The 25599-nt window shown below is 42.2% G+C and overlaps 1 protein-coding gene across 3 annotated transcripts in view; it reads left to right on the forward strand.

Annotated features, from left to right (window-relative positions):
- The window catches only part of LOC119737787, a 53558-nt gene that overhangs the window by 11789 nt on the left and 16170 nt on the right, over positions 1-25599 (forward strand). For all 3 annotated transcript variants that reach the window (XM_038212396.1, XM_038212395.1, XM_038212397.1), the window contains exons 7-24: positions 273-605; positions 2031-2238; positions 3543-3607; positions 4544-4741; positions 5919-6105; positions 6736-9735; positions 10546-10730; positions 11674-11898; positions 12882-13007; positions 14646-14951; positions 16603-16817; positions 17779-17931; positions 19524-19611; positions 20564-20731; positions 21231-21411; positions 21899-22100; positions 22940-23046; positions 24045-24249. In XM_038212396.1, coding sequence (XP_038068324.1) covers positions 273-605; positions 2031-2238; positions 3543-3607; positions 4544-4741; positions 5919-6105; positions 6736-9735; positions 10546-10730; positions 11674-11898; positions 12882-13007; positions 14646-14951; positions 16603-16817; positions 17779-17931; positions 19524-19611; positions 20564-20731; positions 21231-21411; positions 21899-22100; positions 22940-23046; positions 24045-24249 — 6152 coding nt within the window. The remainder of the gene's footprint in view (positions 1-272; positions 606-2030; positions 2239-3542; positions 3608-4543; positions 4742-5918; positions 6106-6735; positions 9736-10545; positions 10731-11673; positions 11899-12881; positions 13008-14645; positions 14952-16602; positions 16818-17778; positions 17932-19523; positions 19612-20563; positions 20732-21230; positions 21412-21898; positions 22101-22939; positions 23047-24044; positions 24250-25599) is intronic.

Genomic DNA, 25599 nt, shown 5'->3' on the forward strand with positions numbered 1-25599 from the left:
ACAAAAAAAAAAAAGCCGCGTCGCTGCACTACTTTTGGGGCAAGCTCCATACCAGAAACCAGAGACTTTTTTTTTCGCCTAAGAGACAAAAAATTTGAATATGCCCATTTGAATGTTAATAATGCTGCACTTCCCTTAACGCAATTGCTCTTTGACATTTTGAAACTATGAGTTCAAAGGAGTTGGTTGTAGACTTCTTAAACAGTAACTGAGAGTGAAAAATGTGGTCAATATTATTCAGCCCAAAATTATTCATGTTTGTCTCTAATAAGGGTTCAGGTTTAAGTGATGCACATCAAACGCCAACTCCAGAGATGTCTGGCCTTGCCGCTCACTTCTTGCTGCCCTCCATGAGACCCAAGTCGGCTGGTTCCATGAACGATCTGCCCCACAGTCCTGAACTGAGACCCCTGAGCAATGCTAGCAGCTTCCACTTTGATGAGGCGGTGTTCAGCTCCTCACAGGAGGGGCTGCACCACAGATTCTGGACTAGTGGTATGATAGATGGAGGTATGATGGAGGAGGATAGACGGGGGAACGGCACTGAGGACGAGGAGGATCAAGATGCTGACAAGACACTGATTGGTGCTACAGGAAGTAGAGAGGTAAGAACAAACAGGAACAAGTCATTCTGCACTTAAAGATATAGTCCATCATTTGTAATTTGTGCATTTTGTTCCTTTGAAGCAACAAAAGTGTTCAAAATCTAATGAAGGATACTGAACAACTAATCTGATGAAGTTTCAGCTCGGCTTCAGCTGTATGTTCCGAGAAAAACAGCATTCTAGGATCTCAATTTCAAATCAAAAGTTGCTGAATCATGTATTGAATTGTTTTGAATTGCAGCCATACGCGATGTCGCGCAAGGATCCGATGAATTATAGCAACCGCGCCCTCCTGTGCGTCGTGCCAATGCTTGCGCGCGCTGCGCCGAATAACAAAACAAACTACTAATTTAAATTTTCCTACGGTGCGTCTTGGAAAGGCCTTCTTTCGTTGATTACTTCAAAATGATAGCTTGCCAGAAAGATTAATTTCACAGGGAGTTTAGTCCACTTACTATCTTTCAACCAAGTATGTTTTTCAACAATAATACGCCAGTTACTTTTTCGGATGGCTGCAAATGATGGACTATAGCTGTAACTGGCTTATGGCAGCAACTTGAACAATATAATGCTGTGTTTCTGATAACCCGACTGACACTAAAATTGGGGACGCACGTAGCGTCGGCAGTTGAATATTTTTCATTTCATAGTTAATGATTTTTAAAAATTTTATTCATATACTTGTATGTCTTGTGAAAATGAAAAAAAAGTACCCCAAATACAAATCTGGAATACTATGCATTAACCCCAACCCTTCTAAATCCAACTGCATGTTTTGTTGGAATCTGTCGGAGTGAGTATTGCACAGTAAACTGAACATTCCTGTTCCATTTCCAGACCAACCTCTTTTCCTCTTGAAAGAAAATTGAGATGATTTTGTGTCTCGCTGGAGGTGTTCCTTTAAAGGGAATATACAACATTTGCAAACATCGAAAAATAAAACTTCCAAGTTTTTACGAAATACCTTAGTTGGATGTTGGTAAATGACAGTCTAAAGCATCCTGTAAAATAATGGCACCTGGTGTGAAGTCGGCCGACCACCGTTGGAAAAACCTAACTATTTTTCAACTACTGCTCCAACTTTACACTTTTTTCGGTCCAAATTTTGTTTGCTATTGGTTACATGTTCATAAATGGGTGCAGGCCAGCTAGACTGGTTCCCTTACCTTACAATTTTCCGGCATCTATAAATTGATCCATTTTATCTTTAGTGGAGTCAAGGAACCAGACCACTTGAACATTTTTGTTTTTCTTGGTTTTTCCAGCATTTTCGAACACAAAACTTCAAACATGTCAGTGTAACAATATTTGATCTATTATACTAACCCCTCAAATAGTTCATTTCTGAAAATTACAGCAAAAGCCAATGATGTACATTCCCTTTAACCAATACAACCATTCGTAATGATTTAATTTGGGTTTCAGTTGGATGACAATGAGGATGATATCAATACTGAGCAAGATATCCTGCAGATTCAGCAGATGATGAGTGACTTTGGCCGAACTCCTACTGCATCAAGCAGCAACCAGAGCAGGGTGTACAATCCTTTTGACAGCATGCAGAATGATTCGCACCGGAGCAATGTTCATGATGTGGAATTCCCTGAATATGATGGTGAATTTATTACCCAAGGTAAAATGTGATGTTAGGGTTTTATCCAAGCATAGGTTATAAATCGTCGCTGAGCCCACGAACCGGCCTATCTGAATTTTTCGCTAATTTAGTAGTTGATGGAATTATGTTCTTTGTGCTACTGTCTTTCTTAATATTAAAAAAGAATTGATACAAATCTGGTTTTGGCTAGATTTTGGAAATTTAAAAAAAGGACAGATAAGGCAAAAAAAAAAAAAAGTCTCCGGTTTTTGGTATGGAGCTTGCCCAAAAAGTGGTGCGGCGACGCGGCTTTTTTTTTTTTTTTTACCTGACTTTTTTGCTTCAAATGTCGGCTGATGACTGCAAATGGTGCCCGACTAAACTTAGTGCAAATATATGGGAGTCCAGAGAGGCCACATAAAGCTTATTCTCGTTCATAACCCCATCTAAAAACACGTTAAAATTGTGCAGCAGCAGGATTCCAGTCAAAGCAGTGAGTTTGGCGGTTTTGAGACATCATCTTTCATTGAAAAAAAACCTTTTTTCATTTTGCCGACGTGCATGGCTACGACGACGCGTGCGCATACCAGAAACCGGAGACTTTTTTTTTTGGCCTAACAGAAAGTGGAAATTTGTTTTTCACGAAGCGACACATTTGGATAAGTCACCTTGTTAAACCCTGTTGCCGCTTCATCCTGATTCCACGAAGAGGCTCAAATGGTTGTTTCAATAAAAATGCATTGAGAAGTTTCTACAACATATGGTTATGATTACCACATTTATATCAATGAAAATATTAGCAACGTTTTAATTTTTTTTTTTAAATAAAATTGGTCATTGAATTTCACACTTTGGAATAATTTTGTTCAAAATTAATTAGTATGTTTTGGCGGGAACGTTGTCTGGATCCTCGACGCGCATGCGTATATGAGATAGGTCGCTTTCAGCCACAAAGAAATCAACATTTTTTGATCCCACAAAGTGACCTATTGGGAAATGTCGCTGTGTGCGTGCATGAAAAATGAAAGTTAAACTTTCACGAAGTGCCGTTTGATGCCGGGGATATTTTTAACCTAAATCTGCTGAGTTGTTTGCCTTGGGAGCAAATTAATTTCATAATTTAACTATCAAGCTATTATATGTATAAATCCTTGTTTATAGGTGGATTTTGGCAGATTCAGAATACTTTCTAGTAAAAGTGCTCAAGGGTATAGCGTTAATGATTGTGAGGTACATGTACAATGTATACAATCATCCTGTGTCTGAACATGTGCTATTTCAATTGTGACTCTCCGTCCTGATTGTAATGGACATAATCATGATGAATATTGTCTTGTTTGTAGGTGACGCAGAAGCAGTCCTAGAAGAGGACCAAAAAGAATTTGAGAAGGAACATGAGTTCAGAGAAGTATGATTTATTTCATTCACTTGGATTCATAACTTATGATACTGTTGATTTGTGTTCAATTTATTTATTGGTAGGAATTGTTTTTGAATGTTTTTTTTGGCGGGGGGGGGGGGGGGGGGGAGGGAGGGAGGTAGGGAGGTACTTCAAATCCGCATCATTTAGTTCTCTGTATTTGAATTAACTGTTCGACATTCTGTTTTACAAAATCCCAAACAATATCGACGAGTAAAAATCAAGTGTAAATTGTTTGGGCTTCAGCTGAAATCAAGTTGCATCTTTTGCATGGGAAATATTTCTGTCTGATTAATTTAATAAATTGCCTCATTTGCAGAAATTTATCAGGATCAGATAAGCACACACAAGTATGCACTAAGTAGTGCATTATAAAGATGCTGCCAGCCGCGGCCTCGTGGTTAAGGGCACTGATTTGTGGTCTGCAGGTAAAGTTGCAGGTTGTGGGTTCGAGTCCTGGCGGAGTCATGGTGCGTGTGCCCTTGAGCTAGGCACTTTGTCTCTCATTGCTTCTCTCCACCCAGGAGTAAGTGGGTACCTGTGAGGGCAGAAATGCTTATTGTGATTGAATGAGCTTCCTTGCGCCTAACAGGCAGCATCGAGCTGTATACTCCCCAGGGAGCTGAGATGGTATTTGGAATGTTTACTTGGCCCAATGATCAGGGGTAATGATAATGTAAAGCGCTTTGATCTTAGTTAAAAGCGCTATATAAGAACCTGTTATTATTATTATTATTAACTCCACAATACAAAATCATCTCACTAATAACTCCCGTCTGAATTCAAATAGACCTGAGACATTATGATGTCATGCTTTGTTTACATCCAATACTGGTGTCCTACCTTGCTGTACTATCCGGACTACATACAATGCTGGGCAGAGAATTTCACTCTTAAAATTTTCTGTTGTAATTCATATTTTAGGATGAATACATCTCGTCAGACCAATACTCTGATCATGGCGCTTCAAGATGGACTCCACCTGACAAGAGTCATGTGACCCTTGGTAGTCCCGGGGTAAATGAAGATGATTGTTTTGATGATCGTGTTTCCTTGGGGGAGTTCATGCGTACCAGAACGGAGGCTCTAGGCTCCCTGTCGGGAGACCGTGGAACCAAGAGGGTAGGTCTTGTCATGAGAGGAGGTAGAAAGGAAGGGGACGTTTGCGTTGTGTGCCTAGCAGAGCCTTCGATTACTTCCCCCGCGCTTACTCGTGCAAGCGCGACAGCGTTCGATGTACTTCTCAAGTGACTTCTCGCGCTTACTCGAGCCTGGCCCAAGTAACCGACTCGCTGAGCCGGTTACTTGGGTAAGCATCCCATAAGGCCATGCAACGTCCGGTGGGCGCCTTATCAGGCCGCGTCCGAAACGAGCTTCCACAGAGCTTAGAGCTACAAACCCTATGTAGCTGTATGCACGGAGCTACGGCTCCCTGTCAGGAGACCGTGGAACCAAGAGGGTAGGTCTTGTCATGAGAGGAGATAAAAAGGAAGGGGACGTTTGCGTTGTGTGCCTAGCAGTGCGTTCGATTACTTCCCCCGCGCTTACTCGTGCAAGCGCGACAGCGTTCGATTTACCTCTCACGTGACTTCTCGCGCTTACTCGAGCCTTGCCTAAGTAACCGACTCACTGAGCCGGTTACTTAGGTAAGTATCCCATAAGGCCATGCAACGTCCGGCGGGCGTCTCATCAGGCCGCGTCCGAAACGGGCTTCCACGGAGCGTAGAGCTACAAACCCTATGTAGCTCTATACAGGGAGCTATGGCTACAAACTATTGTCAGCGCGCCCCCGCGTATTTTCACTGGACGTGGACGTGCAGGCCCATGTTTCCAGCTCTTGCACGAAACTTTACCCGAAACCTTTCGTTTATTTAGCTCCACTGCGCATGTCTGTCATTACGCGAGGAGCCAGGCGTGAGTAAGCTGGGGGAAGTAATCGAACGCACTCTTTGACTATTTGCACTGGCTTCAATTTGCTACTTGCAGGTTTTTGCAACTGTTAGTTTTGTGTGACAATTGGTCAACACCTTACCTGAGTCAATTGGCACCCAATAGTCAAGTCAACTCATACCTGAGTCAACTTATACCCAACATTTGATACCCAAGACAATTCCTATCTGGCCCTACTCATACCCTCATACTCGTTGCATTTCTGTGTTTGTGTGTGGGACACCCTGTATTACTGTCAATAGATATTCTAAAAAGCCGTTTTGTTCATAATTCTATTAATTTTCCACAGATTATTTCCAATAATCTAAGCCTTTTAAGCAAAGTGTCTTGTTAAATTGTTATGTTCTAGCCGAGCTTTGGCACAGGCCATATCAAGACTCCAGAAGGCAGGGAGCCCGTAGCTCTTGTGGAGATGTCAAGACTTAGTCTGGTGTCTGAGGAGCAAGAGAGAGATGAGGCAAGGATGCAAGGCATATTGGCCATGGAGGACCTGGGAGAAAGCATCAGGTTTGCTGGAGTGGGCTCAGATACTGAAGGTAATTTCAAAATTCCTGCCAAAACTCAAGAAATCACTTCAAAAACAATTGCAAACATTAGAGCCTTTGGCTGGGGTAATTAAAGCTATAGTCCATCATTTGCAGCTATCTGAAAAGTAACTGGCATAATTATTGTTGAAAAACATTCTTGGTTGAAAGATAGTAAGGGGACTAAACTCCCTGTGAAATTATTACTGTCATTTTGAAGTACTCAACGAAAGAAGGCCTTTCCAACGGTGCTTCTTAAGACGCACCGTAGGAAATTTAAATTAGTAGTTTGTTTTGTTATTCCCGAAGCGTGCGCAAGCATTGGCACGACGCACAGGCGCGCCATTTGATAAAAAATTTGCAGTTGTTTTACATGAAAATTAGCTCTACTGTCTACTTTGCAACTCATGATGTGGTTGCTGACCAAACGCTTGCCCACTGCAATGGTGGCCGGTCACGGAAAAACCGGATGGGCATGTGGTACTTTGACGTCATATAATTGGAACCTATTAATGTGCAAGCATTATTATTATTTTAATGATGGAAAAGGAAAACAAAACGTTGACTTGCTTTTATCCTTGGAATGTAAAGCAGCCATGAAAGATGCATTCAAAGAATCCTAATCTCTGTCCATTCATGCAGAGCATCATCAGCAAAGACACAAGTCTGCATCACAAGCCCCATCTCAACTAGTTGAAGACAGCTATTCATCGTTGGCTGAGTTAGATGGCTACTCAGCTGGTAAGGAGTCCATGCCCATGGCGAGCCTTTACTTCAGAGCTGCAGATCCAGAGGGGTCTGCTGTCAACGATCAGCAGCAACTACTACAGCGGAGCGCTTCAGAGGATCCCCAAATGGCTGCCTTGGATCTTGAGGATCTGAGCTTGATGGACGACAATGATGTGGACAGTCGTAATGATTCTAAGGGTGCGTCCAGATTTAGCAGGATGGATGGTGATTTAAACCACACTCCAGTTGCAGAAACACTAGATATAAGCCAGACCATACCTTCGACCTTTTCCTCAAAGCCGAACCTGAAGGTGCCGCCTTTTCAAGAGGTCACTCCAATGATTCCAAGACAAATCCTTCATTTGAGAGAAGAGAGCGAGCCAGATGGAACGAGGACACCTCCAATTGCGACGTCTTCTATTGCAGCCGCCATTATCAATGCCTCCAGCACTACAAAACCGGAGGAATTTGCTGCCATGATCGTTGCCTTGTCGAACAAGAACAGAAAAATCAAGAAGGCACCATCTGCTGATCCTGACAAAGCAGAACCTATGAACAGGCCGAAGTCAGTTGATGTGCATTCTGAGAATACAAACCCCAAACATTCGGAGCAAAAGTCCCCAAGGAAACAGAGATGTAATTCCAGTTCAGTGCTTTCCAAAAAGCAGGAGTCATATCACAAACCTTCTGTTGGGAATCCTGCGGAAGTGACAGACAGAGCGATAAATTTACCAGGTTCGAACAAGAGCAGAAATGCCGGGGAATCACGTCCAGATTCAGAAGGACGTTATGGTACAACGAGAGCAAGAGCAGATCATGAATTTCAAATGCCTGGGATGGACATGTTTCCAAAACAGAAGCCTGCAAGTCATAAATCACACTCACCTCCACAGATGGAAATCCAGGATGGAACATCTGCAAAGCGTACAGATCAGAGAATCAGAAGTCCATCCAGTCCTTTTGAAAGTTCACAGAGGAATGAGAAATCTAGAGATGGCGTGAAGGTAACACGTGAGGCTCATTCCGAGCAGCAGTCGAGCAGCACTACCGTCTCGAGCATATCTGCAAAGCAAAAGACTCAGAATATGGAAAAGTCTCCGAGAGAATCTGCTGATAGTAGTATTATGAAAGAGTTAGTCGGTATGGAATTGTCATTTGACTCGAGAATGAAAGTTCACGCTGAACGCATCAAGATCATTCAGAGAGCCGAGGAGGCATGGGACGGAACTTTACAGGCTGGTAGAGACTCATCTGAATCCTTGGACAGCGATACTTTGTTATGGACACCAAGATCATCAGTGGAAAGCCATGGTAGAATCCAAAGTAAGCCTGAAGTCAGCCCAAAGAGTACAAATGGACTTGCCAAAAAGTTATCCTCAGGTTATCAAAAAGATCCGAAAGGCAGAACTGAAACAGGACCTGGAAGAAGGGATGATAAGAAGACCAAACTCTCTCCAAAGATTTACAGATCCAAGGATGGATCATCAACTGCACGAAAAACTGGAAAGTCAAGAATCAAAGAACCCGAGGACCTCTTCAGAGAAGCTGGAGACTTCACTGGAAATTCTCGGAAAGAACGGTCTTTGCAGTCTTCTCAGAAAAATGATAATTCAAATTTTAAAGAGACTCAAGGACACGGTAACATTCAGACAGACCTTCTGAAAGAAAGTTCACCAAAAAATCATGAGGGTACTACAAGAGGAAGCACGCGCGTTGAAACTGCTACGCATGGAAATATTCTAAATAAGGACTTTTCTTCTGATGACGAAAATGATGATTTACCGGGAAAACAGCAATCATGGAGTGAGTATCATTCAAGCAGGCAGCCTAGTTTTAAAGGTCGGAAGCTAGAACCAGAGAAGCCGCGAGGCTTTCAGAGAAGAGACCCACAGACTCATTTTGATGGTGGGGATCAGGAGAAGAAAGTGCAGTCTCCTGCAACCAAACAAGATGGAAAACCTCCAGATGATCAGTCACGCAGAAAAAGCCAGCAAGATGCCCCTTCACCTGCTAGAGAGCATCAGAGACTCTCTGCCTCTCCAAACGCTACACCATCGGCAAACAAGTCACCTGCTTCCCTCTACTCAACCAGCAGTAGCTTGAGCGAGTCAGCCACACAGACTAGTGATGATGATACCACAAACTCCCCATCTGCACAAACGTCAACAAAACCCAAACCCTCTCAACCTTACGGGCCACCCATTCAATCCTTTCAAGTTTTTCCTAAGGATCAGCGTGTCTCAGCTTGTGCCTCATCAACTACTCCGACTCTTTTGACCAGCCAAAGTCTCTTAACAGATGCCTTGCTGAAGCAGTACTTGCATGAGCAGGCAGTAACCACCAGACCACCAAGTACCTTATCAGTTGCCCCTTCCTACATCAGCGGTCAACTTATGAAAAGTCTTGATGTAGCCCAGACGGGTACAAGTGTAAATCCAGCTTTAGTCAGTGCATCCACAATGCCTAATGTAGCACCTCAATCCTCAAATTTGGGTTTGACACAAACACTTCCAACACTTACCATCAACACCGGAGAGGGTACCCGTTGTCCAAACCAGTTTCAGAATCTCGATCCTTCTTATCCACCCATCTCTGCTGCCGGAGCACATCATCTTCTGACAAGCACAAGAGACCTGGGTCCAATGCTTGACAGAGTTTCAATTCCTGGTCAGATCTCCAGTATGGACACTGGTGTGTCATACCCTCCCCCTTATCCCGCTTCTGCCACCATGCCTGTAGTGCCACTCCGGTCAAACCAAACCAGTGTACCCAGCATATATCCAGCCAGTGTGCATGGATTTGGCAGCCTATCAGCTACAAGCTTTGCTGCACTCCCTACCTATCAGGGAGCTCCTGTCTCCGGTTATCCAATGACGGTCATTCCAAGCCGACCAGGAACTGCTCAAGAACATGGTTGGTGTTCCCTTTCATTTCTAAGTTAAACAAGTATCTTTTTTAAATTCCTGAAATGTGTCAGACGTTTGACTCTGCTTCCATATGGATTTTGAAATGTGATTACTTTCTAAACTTTATTCTAAATAATGACATTTTAGGAACAAAAGTTGAAGAATATATTGCTCAAATTAATCAACAGAAGCACATCACTGCTATAATGTAAAGTGCATGTGTGCATGTACACACACATGGTTCTTTACAGAGCAGCTAGATCTGGTACACGGTACCCTGTGGAGACATGTGCACAATAGGGTACAAACTATTGTATACGTCTCCACAGAGCAATTTCCATAGATGAATACGTCTCAACAAGGTTGTCACGAAATGTATAAATGGATTTTACTCAAAAACTGGGAATTTCCAAGGTGTGTAGATTTGTCACAAATTGAAGTATTTTATGTAAGGGATATTAAGCCGAATTTCAGCCCAGGAAATTAATTCTGGTTAAAATAGGAGCATTTTGAAAGTACGCTTTCAAACTCGAAAACTTAAGTACACGAGAACAAAGAAATGACTCCACAAGGATACAAATTTCAGTATGTGTGTACACGAAGCAACAATAGAAACAATAGACCCCAGAAGTCAGTCTTTAGAAATCTATCTGCCCCATCAGGAAAACGCTATGGAATTAAAATAAAAGTGAACATTTCGCTGTGCAAGTGGTAATCAGCCATTTCAATATTGCAATTTTAAATACCCGAATCTGTAGTCAGTTATTTAATTAATAATGAAGTCGTTATTTCTGTGTTGCTTATTTTGTTGTTGTAGGGCCTCCACAGCCAACCAGGGTGAATGCTCAGAGCATCAACCCAGTGGAGGTTAGCTCTATCAACATCAAGGGTGTGTGCTGCATAGGGATAGCTAAACAAGCTGTGTTGCCCTTGAAGAACCCAGGACCACGCTGGCTACAGTGCCACATGGAGGTGGTATCTGTTAGCATCAATGGGGAGGAGGTGAGATGTAAACTGTTGTCGTTTAACAACGTTGAACGAAAAAGTTATTTGACGGCTGATTTCTCAGAAGGGAAGCTTATGTTAAAGAGGTTGTGGAATGCTCGAAGACATTTCCGTCATTTTTCGGGTATATGTAGCCTAAGGTGTGATGAAATAAAAACGACTATTGTTTCTGTCATGAAATGAGTACAAAAGGTACTTTTGAGAGCTGTTTTTCAGGTCCAGTTTCGACCCGAACGTGCAACTGTGTAAAAGTCGTCGTTGCGGGCAGCAAACAAAACACAGTAAATCGTGATGTAATAAACAAGACTCCCAATGCACAGTAGCATACACGAGTCCTGTTTATTACGTAACGATTTACTGTGTTTTGTTTGCTGCCCGCAACGACGACTTTTACACAGTTGCACGTTCGGGTCGAAACTGGACCTGAAAAACAGCTCTCAAAAGTACCTTTTGTACTCATTTCATGACAGAAACAATAGTCGTTTTTATTTCATCACACCTTAGGCTACATATACCCGAAAAATGATGGAAATGTCTTCGAGCATTCCACAACCTCTTTAAAAAACAAATATACTTTCTCATTGGGTATAAGTCAGCAATTCATTTATAAGTAAAGTAAGGTCTGTTCCGAGCCAATATGGCCAATCAGGCCGGCGTTTATCTCCTGTTTCAGTGGCATGAAACGACTGAGAATATTTCTACTCCCCCTGGATGGGATACCAGTCCATCGCGGGTTACTCCCCAGCTAATGCCAGTACCCATTTATACTGTACTCCTGGGTGGAGAGAGGCAAGTGGGGACTTTAGCTTCAAAGCGTCTCCGCGCGCAAGAATGAGGAGTTAGCGCTCTAGTAATTTAATATAGCTCTATGGTTGAAACGCACATTCTAGAAATGAAGTTGTCTTTCATACCACATGTCCTACAATTGTTCCCTTTGCAGCTTCCTCCAGGCAGCCTGACCTCCTTCCTGGTCAAGCGACGTACCATCATCAGTCCTCAGAACTCAGAGGACATCAAGGTGGTCTTCGTACCCCACCAGCCAGGCATCTATGTAGCTCAGGTCTTGGTCAGCTCTAGTCCTGTAGTGGCTGACGGGGAAGTAGCTTATCTCAGTCAGGGAGTACCGGTCACTATCATTGCCCGGGCAGAGAAGCCAAACATTGGGGTCAGTTACTTTGGGTTACTTTGTTGCGTTTGTTATGGTCAAGGTTAACCCTAATCGTCCTGAATCCTTCAAAATCCTCTTTGCCAAAGTGGAGGAATTTGGAGGATGGAGGTTACATGGCAAAAGTGCGTTACTGATTTCGTAGCATGCACTTTGTCAAGGTCTTGGGCCGGACCTTGTGTTGTTTTTGCTTAGCCATGCATAAATATAGGCCTGGATTATGCTTGACATCTGCCGTACTGCTCCAGGATGTCACTGGCCAAGCCTCAACATATTGACAGACACTGCCGCAGGATTTTGCAGGATTCAGGCAGTGGTCACCCCTCCATGGACCATATTCAAGAAATAATGGAGGAATTTGCAGGATTGAGGCTATATGCTATTTTTCCATGAGGCCAATTGCAGGATTTTGTAGGATTGAGGCTACTAGCAAAAAGGCCTAGGGAGTAAGGGTTAATATATTTTTCCATTGCAGTGACTTTATGTAATGGGTTTCCATTTTACAAGAATGTTGTTTATCTAGGTTTCCTTAACTTTTCTTCATTTTTAATGTTACCTGGTATTTTAATTAGCTTCTGAGAAGACATCCATACTTGACATAATGTTTAACATGTAAGATCTCTGGGTCATCAAAAATTGTTTTCAACTTTTACTTAATAAAAAGATGTAACTTGAGTGTTTGTTGCTTGAGTAACCATCGTATTTGTAAGAACTGTTGAGATTGACCTTCTCTCATAACTATGTTTAATAGGTGTTTCAACCAAATAAAACTAATAAAACATAAACAAGGATGGTGTTTTCATGACTGATTAAAACAGGAAGATTGAAAGGTACATTAAATTATTACCTATGTTACCTTTTACTTTTATGAGGAACAAGGCTTTCTGTTGAAATTATTTGTAGGTCAGTCTGACAAATGAAGAAGTGGTTTTATTATAATCCTGCATGGATAATGAATGTGTCGGTTTGTTCTGTATCGCCAGTTCAAAGGAGCTCAGAATGGTACCCTTGACCTGGGTGTGCTGAGCTATGGCAAGGAGAGATCGGCACCCATCTATCTGGTCAACCAGGGGTCCTCAACAGTTCCCTTACGTCTTCTCATCAAAGTGGTCAGTACCCCGATTTATTTTGAAGCATTATTCCGTGCATTTTTACCCTTTATGTTTGTAATTTGGATTGAACTTTTGGTATTGTGCTAATCACACCCTCAGTAGTATAAATAACAAAAAATTATGGTAATAATTTGGAGCCTTTTACTTCTATTTCTATCATACACCATTACTCTATTGTGTTCCTTACACACAATACAGCATTATGCAAAAAAAAAAAAACCTTTGTCTCTGGTCAGCGCGCGCGTCGATTTTAATCATGCGCGTTAACCTTTTTTTCCTTCAAATTTACACGGAAGCTACAACAGCGCCCTCTATTGCCGCACCTCCTCAAATGTTTGTACCAAGGAGCACCAAGGAATGGGGAAATTGCACCAAGGCAAATGATAAAGGGCACCAAGGCAAATTATGGAGGACACCAATGTATAATGAGGACACAAAAAAACAAAATAGTACCCACCTTGTCTGTACAATTCAAGCTTGGAAAAAAAAAACACCCCCCCCCCAAAAAAAACCGCGTGGCCGTATCAATTCCGGAACTTCGGTCTGACCAGAGACCGACTATTTTTTTTTTTGGCCTTAGTGATAATGTGTGTGTATTGTGAATTGCCCAGAGCTTGGTGGTCGAATAATAAGGAAACAGGAGGTTGTAAATTTGAGTAAATAAAACTTGAAACTTTGCATTGCCGTAGTGCAAAGTTTTTCTCCTGAAGACGATCAGCGTACTAATCGGAACGTCAAGCTTCACAACCAACAGGTTATTTTCAGAACCACACACGTGGTATTACTGCAAACCCTCACTACTCTCAGGGGTATGAAATCTCAGCTTTAAAGCTGATTTCAGCTTTTTTTTGTTTTGGATTTCAGCTTTTTTCCCTCACTTGCTGTGTACAAAAGTATAGGAGATTTCCAGAGTTCAGCTTTTTACACCTTTTTCAGGTGTTTTCAGCTATTATTATCAGTGGTCACTCACACTCCTGTACTTTACATTTGAGTAGTGTTTTCACTTGCTCTCAGAAAGTACAGAGCATGCAGAGCTTAGTCAGTTGAGGCAAGATGCAAGATTGATATTTACATCGATCAAAGCAGAATTCATTATTAACACTAACCGCCCTGAATCCTTCAAAATCCTCTTTGCCAAAGTGGAGGAATTTGGAGGATTGTGGTTCCATGGCACAAGTGCAATACTGATTTCGTAGGAAGCACTTTGTCAAGGTCTTGGGCTGGACCTTATGTTGTTTTTGCTCAGCCATGCATAAATATAGGCCAGGATTATGCTTGAAATCCTCTGTACTGCTCCAGGATGTCCCTGGCCAAGCCTCAACATATTGACAGTCACTGCCGCAGGATTTTTGCAGGATTCAGGCAGTGGTCACCCCTCCACGGACCACATTCAAGAAACAATGGAGGAATTTGCAGGGTTGAGGCTATATGCTATTTTTCCATGAGGCCAATTGGAGGAATTTTGCAGGATTGAGGCTACATCCTAGCAAAAAGGCCTGGGGAGTTAGGGTTAAATAAAACACCCATAATGATCTCTGCTTGAACTAAACTGCAAGGTGGGATCAACAGGCCACCTTTTGAAAAAGCCAATCATGACAACTGAAACCAATTCCTTTTCTGTTGACAACTTCTTAGAACTCATCAGCGTGGCACTCATTCTACCTGCACACCGGTGACTCGAAGGCCAATCCAGACTCTGTCTCTGGTCTCAACCTGCCCAGCCACATCACTCTAGAAGGCCAAAATGACACCTCCACCTTGTGGGTTCACTTCAGGGCTTGCCAGCGGGATAAGGCTGGGTCCGTGGATGCACCAGAGCAAGTCTCGGCTAAGTTGGAGGTGTGGCTAGACGTCCCAGAAGGAGGCGCGCTTCCCATCACTAGTGCGACCCTGAGAGCGACCGTGGGGCTTGCCAAGTTGAATATTCCTAGAGCTTTAACGGTAACATCAATATAATCATTACAAAATCAGTTTATTATTAAGGCCAAAAAAGTCGGTCTCTGGTCAGCGTGCGCGTCGATTTTAATCATGCGCGTCGATCTTTTTTTTTTTTCCAAAATGTTCCGCGGTAGCTCCAACAGCGCCCTCTATTTCCGCACCTCCTCAATTTTTTTTACCAAAGAGCACCAAGGAATGGGAAATTGCACCAAGGCAAATGATCGAAAGCACCAAGGCAAATGTCTGAGTTGGCGACACTTCCAGATGAAATGTTCCCATATGTCTGCGTTGCAGTTTGGGTCTTGTTTGCTATTTACTTTCACTGCGTTCGATTACTTTCCCCAGCTTACTCGCGCCTGGCTCCTCGCGTGATGACAGACATGCGCAGTGGAGCTAAATAAGTGAACGGTTTCGATTAAAGTTTTGTGCAAGAGCTGGAAAGTTGAACTTTGACATGACACTGAGGCTGCATCCGAATCAAGAGCTAGGTCTAGGTCCACGCCCACTGAAAATATGCGGGGACGCGCTGACAGTGGAAGTAGCCATAGCTCTGGAAGCCTGTTTCGGACACAGCCTGAGGCGCCCGCCGGACGTCACGTTGGCAGCCATGTTTATTGCATGGCCTTATGGGATACTTACCCAAGTAACCGGCTCGGCGAGTCGGTTACTGGGGCCAGGCTCGAGTAAGCGCGAGAAGTCACGTGAGAGGTAAATCGAACGCTGCCGCGCTTGCACAAGTAAGCGCGGGGGAAGTAATCGAACGCACTCCTTGTGTTTCTTACGCCGATATGGAAACAAGGCTTAACAGGCAAATCTTATCACAGTCAAGTCGACTGTTAAGCTTTGTAACCCCACTGCATGTCTGACATTTACAGGGTGGTTAAAAAAAACGGACACCCTCTTTTGACAGCAATTTTCACCTACTTAATGAACTTATTTTAAATATTTTTTCACATAGTAGTAAAGTATAGGCCTTTAACCATGCATGGTGAAAAAAGCTTAGTAAAAGTCGCAAAAATAGTGATATTATGCTAATTTGAACACAAGTCACCAAAATCAGTCTTGTCCACTGGCTATTCTATGTAAAGTGGACGTTTTTTCGTAGTTCGTAAAAATTAAAAAACCTTCCCACCAAAATATATTTTGCCCTGGTAACTTTTATTGAAGCTGTCCAATTATTCATGTCAGTGTTAAGATCATCTACTCAATGAGCTGTCGGCTTAAGTTCATTGTTGCATAACATTACATAACATAACAATCAAATGTTAAGATGGGCTTCATTGTTAGCGCGTTTTTTCCAATGATAATGTTCAAGCATGCATTGGTGCATTTTGTGTTGAGAATACATGTTCAGCTCCGTGGACAAACAGGTTTCGCACATGAAATGTTCAAATTGGCATAGCTCAACGACAAAATGTGCAAATGCAACCATTTTTTCGTCACATTTGCTTAAAGGCCAGTACTTTAATGGCCACTAATCGACAGTTAAAAATAATTTTAAAAAATAGGTGAAAATTGCTGTCAAATGTGGGTGTCCTTTTTTTTGAACCACCCTGTATTGTGAAAGAGATCATCTCTTTCAGCTAAGCACTTGCAGCATACTCTAGAACACTTGATAAGTGGCCCTATCAATGTGCTCTGATAACTTGTACAGAAAGAGATCAGCCTGAAGTCCAACCAAGGTGAACACATCGCTCGTAAGCTACCTCTCAAGAACACTGGCAACATCCATCTGGACTTGGAGTTGAATGTCATGTCAGCTCAAGGTCTCTTCAGTGCAGTACCTCAAGCCATATTGCTTGCCCCTGGTCAAGAGGTTGATGCCTTGATCAAGTATTCACCTAAGCAGGTGCCTTCCTTGGATACAGGGTAAATGTTAATTGATTCTGTTCATCTGACGACAAAGACACAAACTTCATCTGAGAAGATTTTAATGACCATTTATTAATTATTTCGCTAGTCTGCAAAGCCATTTCCCTCCAGCTTTGCAACACTAAGACATTTTTTTTGGACTATTTTATTCTTCCATGTTATATAAGCTTAACTCTTTCAGTGCCCGCAAAATTTGAAAAGTTTAACCCTAAAGTGCCCAACTTCGAGCGTTTTTTGTAATTGTTCAAAATTCTGTATAAAAAAAAGTAAATAAGTTTTACTCACTAAATTTGTTGTGTTTGCTCTTTGGTATATCCTTGGTATATTGGAAAGTCAATAGTAGTCACATACATAGTGATACACCCTGAAACACTGTCCTGCACACAGGGGAATTCCGCACTTTTTGCAGAAAATACTAGTGTCAGTGCTGCGCCCTCTCGCAAGATCTCGAATGAAACAAATAAATACAGGTCGTACCTGAATGAAAATGATATTATTAGAAAGAGCGAGAGCGCTCCCTTGTGATAACATGCTTACTCTACCTCGTACATGTACGAGGTTTGGCGATGTTAAGTATGAACATTACCTCGTACATGTACGAGGTTGGCACTGTCGAACTAACAAATATACCTCGTACATGTACAACTCTGGCACTGAAAGAGTTAACAACGTCTTGCTTTTGGGTTAACATTAGCACTTATCACCAAAACATTAAAAAACTATTGAAGGGTATTTCTGCATGGAGGGAGGAAAACATGTCAATGTTTTTAATCAAACAAGGCTGTTTAAAGTTTTGAATTGTTTAAAGCCATGGTCAGTAGTCTGATATGGAAGGCCAATATTAACTTAAACGACCCTTCCTTATTCTTAACTGTTATTCATCCGTTATTATCAAACTAACAAAAAAATAAATAAATTCACAGAACATATTTAAAATAAGAATGTAATGATATTTCAGGCAATTGACAATGTGTGCCAGGCCGGACGGTCCATCCTATGAGGTCATGCTCCGTGGGGAAGCTGTAGAGAAATCTCTGGATAGTACTAAGCCTCACTTCCTGGTCAATAGACACTACATCTCCTGGGGTGGTGTGCCCATTGGCAGGGCCCTGTAAGTACTAAACCTAACTTTTTCTTTTATATCATTTCAGGAAGAATGCTAAAAAAAAAACCCTCAAACAATGTCAAAGCCAAAAGCATAACAAAATTGAGACACAATGCCCATGTAAAAAGTAGTATCAGAGCTCTACAACCATGAAACTATTAACATTTATCAAAACCAGGCACTTTGAATGATTCAGGGTCAAGTGAAAGAAAAGAGGGGTCTGGGTGCATTTTCCTGTAATCTACAGCATATTTTACCCCAAATAAGGACGCAAACATAATCACTTTTCAGAGTGTTCTTGCTTACACTAGTCTGCATATGATTTTTAAACCTGTGCTTTAATGTGTGCTCAAAGAAAGCGCATTCGGCGGGGGTGTTTTCTCCTGTAGGTGTCATGGCACTGTAGTCGAGCCTTTCTGTCCTTGTGGACGAACACCAACAGGAGTCTGTTCAGACGGTCCTGTTGCATCGTAGACCGCAGCACAGTTTCACAAGTTTCATTTAATACAGAATTCGCTTTCTCTACCGGGATACTGGGATGATTAGCAAGAGATGGAGGATGTGATGTATGTTGGGGAAACACTTAATGCGAAAAACTCTGAGATTTTCGTAACAGAGTGAGACTCCATGACTACGATGCCTACACTGTCTAACAGTAACACTGATCTTGTAAGAATCTTGTTTTGAAGGGCATACAATAGCATAGGTCTGCTCTGCTCTCACTTGTCGCTGCCTTTCTTGTGTCGTTGCGTGCCCTCCCGCTCGTCGTCGTGCGCCCTCTGTCTCGTCGTGCGTGCGCGGTCTCGTCGCAGTTCTTGGTCCCGTCGATTTTTAATTTTAGTAAAAGTATGACAGACCCCCAATAATAGTTGTTGCAACTAATCCTAGCAGGCTTTGGTCTGACGTGAACTGCCCTATCAATTTTGTCTCTTTTTCTTCTCTTTTTGAGTCTCTCTCCCTCTCTATATCGTGGTTTTTTTTTCTTTTCAGGGAGCCCCCCCCCCCCCCCCCAGATCCGCCCCTGCACATTATCTTTGGTACTCAATGACACTTGTGTTGAAGTTTTATGGAATTCTGGCGAATCTTTAGGAAATGAGAGCAATTTCAAAAACTTTAACATGCATATGGGTATACAGTCATACAGCATTTAAGACTGGTTAGGCCCAAAAAAAAGTCTCCGGTTTCTGGTATGGAGCTTGCCCAAAAAGTGGTGCGGTAACGCGGTTTTTTTTTTTTTTTACCTGTCTTTTTTGCTTCAAATGTCGGCTGATGACTGCAACTTAGTGCAAATAATGGGAGTCCGGAGAGGCCACATAAAGCTTATTCTCGATCATACCCCCATCTAAAAACACGTTAAAATTGTGCAGCAGCAGGATTCCAGTCAAACCAGTGAGTTTGGCAGTTTTGAGACATCATCTTTTATTGAAAAAAAAACTTTTTCATTTTGCCGACGCGCATGGCTACGGCGACGCGCGCGCATACCAGAAACCGGAGACTTTTTTTTTTGGCCTTAGTGTCTCCCAAAACTTCGTTTAGGCGACATGAAAAATCTTATTTCTTCAGTTGATGTTTCTGTAATTCCATTTTCCCTGCTACAGACAGCAGAAGATTACAATACGCAGCTGTAGCAAGACAGATGTGCTGAAACTCAAGCTCTACATTACAGAGAACAAGCAGGATTTTCAGGTATTGGTTCATTTACGCTTTTCTATTTAAAATATGAATATTTGAAAAAGTCAATGAAGTTTAACATGCGCCAGTCTAAATAGCATGCGCTGGCCCTGAATCAAACGGGCCGTAAAGTTGGATATGCACCTGTCAAAAATTTACAATAAGCTTAATCAAATATCTACAGCATTGTGTACGTATGGATGTTTTTTTTTTTCCTCGATATATACTACTTGTTTATTTTTGAAATATTAAAGGGGCACTAGGTCCTGAAATCCCCGAAAATTTTATGTTTTGGATTGTTTACTTGGCCTATTTCAAACATCTGGTTGAGAGAAAACGAACCTAATGTCTTAGCGTTCCCAAGAAAAGATGAAAAAACGCGCTTGTTTACATCGGACATGACGGAGTACGAATACGTTTTTCGTGTTGTTCTCAGTGTACGATATACACGTTGTGTGCCTCGGGAACAGCGGTGACCAATCACCATCAATGCAAAAAAAAGTGGTTTTATCAATGTCCGCAAAAGGCGCACACTTTACGAATGAAATCACAACTAGCATCCAAACAGCTCAAATTTATGGGGTCGCAAAAGTGGGCCCCGAAAATTCGTTCTCGCGCGCATAATACAGGAATAACACAAAAGCGCCCAGTTTTGAAAGGATAGTTGTGTGGATGTTTATATCCTACTTTTAAATCTTTCCAATTAACATCATCTCGTTCAAAGCACGTTTTGTAGCCCAATTGGGCTGTTCCAGGACCTAGTATCCCTCTAAAATGAAGATGCAAATCAGAGTTTTCCTTCAACTTCTTGAGACCACTCATATTTTTTGAATATTCAAATCGAAAAAAAAAATGCTATTCGAAAATTCGGTTGATAATCTCAAATTTGAATATTTGATATATTTTCACAGCCCTAATATTGTCAGTTTTCAGCCAAATATTAAGACGTGTTTGATTCCTTCCTCAGCTTTTAAATCCATTTAAGACTGGTGAGTGGTCGACTGATGACAGTCAATATGTAACATTGCAACCTATGGAGGACCTCCTTGTGCATGTTCTATTCTCCCCTACTGCTGTGGCAACCAGCCAGGCTAAACTCAACATCAAACCACAGGCTAGCAACTTCAAGTACACTGTAAGTCTCAGTATCTGTGACAAGATCTACAATCCTGGCCAAATCTCGCTGGCCCCCCCCCCCCCCCGGCCCCCGCTCAATGTTGTCTCTCATTGCGCAGTGTGTGCTCCATCAGCTGGAGAGAACAAAACATTGACCGGGGGAGCGGGGGAGTGGGTGACCGTGGAAGGCTAAGGTTATTTCCAAGTGTCCCAACCATTTTGGCCGGGATTGTAGCTGGGCAATTCCACGGTTATTCACGTTACATTTTTGATGTACTTTTGAGTTTCCTTGGGCTGTAATTACCTTACTGAAAAGGTTTAATAACCGTTATCCCCATGGTAGATAGAGAAGATCTAGACCTACCTAAGCATCAAAGATGACATCCAGAAAAATGTGTTATGTATGATAAACAAGACGCACAAAATCGGTTACTCACGTTTCGAAAATGTAATGTTGTTCGTCGCAAGTAGGTTAATGTTGACTCTTTTTTGTGCTTGTTGTCTTATGATTTTCCCAGGTTCCGTTAAGTGGCTATGGTGGAGTCAGCAAGCTCATATTAGAAAACGTGCGTGAGACTGAGCATGGTTTATATAGTGTCAGTATTGGCCAGGGAAGCACCAAACGTGGTACGGTCTGTACTGTTACCGTCTCCAATGTTGGACGCAGGAGTGCTTTTGTAAAGGCCTTGGGGTTTCAGGGTAAGTTCAGAAAATGCTTGTTGAAGGACACATCAGGATCTGATACACCGTGCCCTCTGGAGACATGCACACAATAGGGAACAAAAGATTGTATACGTCTCAACAGGGCAATTTCTATCGATGAATACGTCTCCACAAGGTTTTCACGCAATATATATATGAATTTTACTCAAAAAGTAGGAATTTCCAAGGTATGTTTATCTGTCACAAATGGTAGAGTTTTAGAAAAGGGATAATAAGTTTAATATTAGTATTAATATTATTTCAGCCAAGGAAATTAATTCTGGTTAAAATAAGAGCATTTTGAAACTGTACTTTCAAACTTGAAAACTTTAGTACACGAGAACATACAAATGTCTCCACAAGGATACAAATTTCAATATGGCTGTTTTATCATGTGTGAAGATTTTTAGTGATATGTGGCTATTCCTCAAAACTGAGAATGTAAATCTCAGGAAGTCTTGAATTTGCCTTTGATTCAACACAGATGAGGAGGGTAGAGACAAGCTCCTGAGTAGCCAGCTGCAAGTGGAGCCAGCTGAGTTCATCTTACAGGCAAAGACTCAGAGGAGATTGACGATAACACTGCCTGGTCTAGAGATCAAGAAGAGACCGGGAATGACAGAAGGCTTCCTGGCAGGGGTGGGGCTGTTCTATGGAGATGAGATATCCCGACAGCAACATAGAAGGTTTGTCAAGATTTCACCCTGGGGAGACTTGAATCAGTTTGTGGCTTGAGCTGAACCAGTGATAATTTATGGGTGGTATGGATGGCTTGTGCGTAAAGTGCTCGCCTCTCACCAAGGTGACCAAAGTTCGAATCCTGGCCGCGGATCACATGTGAGTAGAGTTGTGCGTTGGTTCTCTCCTGTGCCACGAGGGTTTTTCTCTGGGCCCTCCGGTTTTCCTCCCTCCGGAAAAATCAAACACTTTCGATCTCAGGCTGTGCTCCGTGGTCATATATGGGTCGATGTGGCCGGCAGCCATAGGTGCCTTTACGTGCCAGCGGCCCAGCCATGTTGTAGCCCCGCCCTTAGCAATTCAGCATACCAGCTGCGAGTAAGGTTGATTAGCCTCCCAAATTATTATTATTATTATTATTATTATTATTATTATTATTTTTATTAAAGCATTTCTGACCTGAAATCACAAAGAAAGAAGACAAGCACAAACTTTCCAAAAAGGTCTCTCTCTCAGAGACGGCCATCTCTGTAGGAGAACTACAACTGCGTATTTTGCGTGCTTGTTGCTTGAAATTGTGTTCGAAATTCGACGCAGCCGATGCGCGTTATGCAAGTTGGCGCTCAAAATGTCGATGCAGGTGGCTGGTCTGTAGGAAATGACGTCATTTGAGAGAGACCTATTGTAGAGTATGGTGTGACTGAATTCTGTTGAACAAGAATTTCCCTTTGATGTGTGTCACTTTGAGGGAATGTGTGATTTCTCTTGTGTCAATTTGGAAACTTTGACACGATTTGAATCTTTGTATTTTGTTTTACTTCAACCCTTTAATTGTTTTCATCACCAGGGCTCTGAGACACAAAGACAGTGAGGCTGTGAGTTTATCGGAACACAACCCACTGCGTGGAATCTCATTTGACTTGCCGATCCCTGGGGAAGCTAAGGTTAACGAAGGTAACCTCTTGCCTGCATCTTAACAATCATTCTGATGCTCTCGCATGTTATACAGTAAACTCCGCCTAAACCGACATCGTACAACTCGTCAAATCGCTCAAGTCGGCCTTCTGCCTAAAGTCCCAATTGTCCGTAATGCATTTCCATTGAATTTTTTTAATGAGTCGCCATGTCGCTCAAGTCGTCGTGTTACTGTCAGTCCCCTTTCCATTAAAAAGCATTACAAAATCCTTTGCGTAAGTCGGCATTCAACACAACACGCATTGGCATCGACTTCCTGTACTGCGCTTTCCAAGAAGTGTCGAGTGAAAAGTGGTTTGGCACGGCCCGTGATCGCTGCACGTATCGGTGTCGAAAAAGGGTGTCCTGTGAGCATATCAATACCAGAACCCCCTCTAGTCTATACGCATGCGCTCTGTCCATTTTGGGGGTCGTCTTATTTAATGACTAGTGCTGCAGTCAATGCGTGCGTGGTATTTATACCGGACCACGCACGCATTTAATTTGCTACTGTGCGTGCACGTACATATGTATCGTGGTCTCCACTATCAATACCCCAAACGTGATGATACAATTCGAGGATTAATTTGCTGGATTCAACTCAATCATTAGGGAGATACATGTAAACCAGATAAAATCGAAGCCAATTAGTGCAAGGAATCATGTGTGCAAAAGACCATTCATTGAGTTTTTGCCAATTTTTTGTGTGTACAATTATATGGAGGCGTCTGCGTGTAGTCAAGGGTAAAAGGTAGAAATTGATGGTTTTGGGTTTTTCCATCATTTTTCCCATAAAAAAATGAGGGTAGGGGCTTTCAGAATAGGGTAGGTAGGGAAACCGGAAGCAGAACTATTATTTTTTTTTGGCCTAATCGTGGAGTAGTTCAGCCGAAAGCAGCCTGAATGATGTTCAGGCTGCTTTCGGCTGAACTACTAGGAAAACGACTGTACAATGTGGTATCGTTGCTAATGGGTTAATCCCTTCCCTTTCTCATCAGTCTGTGATCTTCCTTGGAGAAGCGGTGATCTGAATCTGTTTTATCGCTGCATATCTCGCCTCATGCTGCACCTGACTGGCCATGTACTACGCATGGAGGATCATCCCTCCCCGGTGACTACGTCTTCATTGTCTCCTGTGAAAACATTGGAGAATGCTAACAATGGGACGAAGAATGAAGTAGAATCCAAAGGCCCGTCAAGCAGGTTAAGATAATTATAGTGTGTTAAGAAACCTAGCGGTTTGTCATGTAATTGGATATCAAGGAGTATATTTTTGATGTACCCTAACGTGGCGCGGCCCCCAACGTGGCGCACTTTGATTTTTCGCCTGTAGCGCCTACCTAGAGCAAAAGTTTTAACTGAAATTTCACAGAAAGTGAAATTTCATCAAGCTCTAAACACTCCTGTTCATAGATCGCGAGTTTATTTACCCGTAACAAAGTTAAAAGAAAAATTTATTTTGGCTTGATTTTCCAAAGTGCAAAGTGAACCCTTTGAAAATGCCCCGAAAAATATGAAAATAATTTTCTGACAAACATCTGGCTGGGTATGTAAGTAGAAATCATTTATCAGAATTTATCAAGTTTACAAAAATTCTTAAATGTTAATTTGGAATTTTCCGAGATTTATTCAAGTGCGCCACGTTAGGGAACACCCCCCAATTTGTGCCCAATTCCCGGACGCCACCGTTTTTGAATTTCGGATACAATTTTATGAAACCACCGTTTTTGAATTTCGGATACAATTTTATGAAACCGAAATTGTTCACAGAGGTTAAATAGCAAGCAATAATAAGGTAAAAGTACTAGTATTCAGGCATGCAACTTTTCCTTTGATCAGCTGATTTCCTCTTTTTTCATTTCCCATGTGTGCCATTGAAAATAGAAAAACACTACAAAGTCTGGGAAAGATGTGAATTTCCTCTCTTTTTGTGACTTCCCAATTGCATGCCTGAGTATTTTACTGCAGGAATTTGAGGTTTGTCAACAAAGAGGTTTGGCAACACTACACAAAGAAAGTCGGGTAAGCTTCGAAGTGCGCCACGTTAGGGAACACAACTATAAAGGGAAACATGTAGAAGTTTTATTGAATTTTTATTTTCCTCCTTAGACATCAATATTGCAAGATGAATGAAAACAATTGTTTTGGAAGTCTTGAATTGTGTCATTTTGAGCGGCACACCATTTTTCAAGGCATGGTTCTGCCGTGAAGGCACTTGGAACTTTGTTAAAAGGCAAACATTTTCATAGAATTACCTATTCTCTAGAACATCTATAGCTTGTGAGACGAATAAAAAAGGCATGCATTCTTATGCAGTATTGATATAAGGTGTCCATTATAAGGTGTCCAACGAGAGAGCGCACTCCCCATAGGCACCTTTGCCGACATGGACGCGCAGCCGCCATACATTAGGTGGAACAGTTGACCCACTTTTGAATTGTTTTTCATGCGTGCATGTGTGCGTACGAACGTCCTATGGCATACGTACACGTTGCTTGCGCAGACTGAGTGCATTTGCGCAGTTTACCGGGCGTATGTCGTTTCCAAGCCATT

This window comes from Patiria miniata, unplaced genomic scaffold (genome assembly GCF_015706575.1).
Source record: "Patiria miniata isolate m_02_andy unplaced genomic scaffold, ASM1570657v1 HiC_scaffold_3, whole genome shotgun sequence".
NCBI classification, from domain to species: Eukaryota; Metazoa; Echinodermata; class Asteroidea; order Valvatida; family Asterinidae; genus Patiria; species Patiria miniata.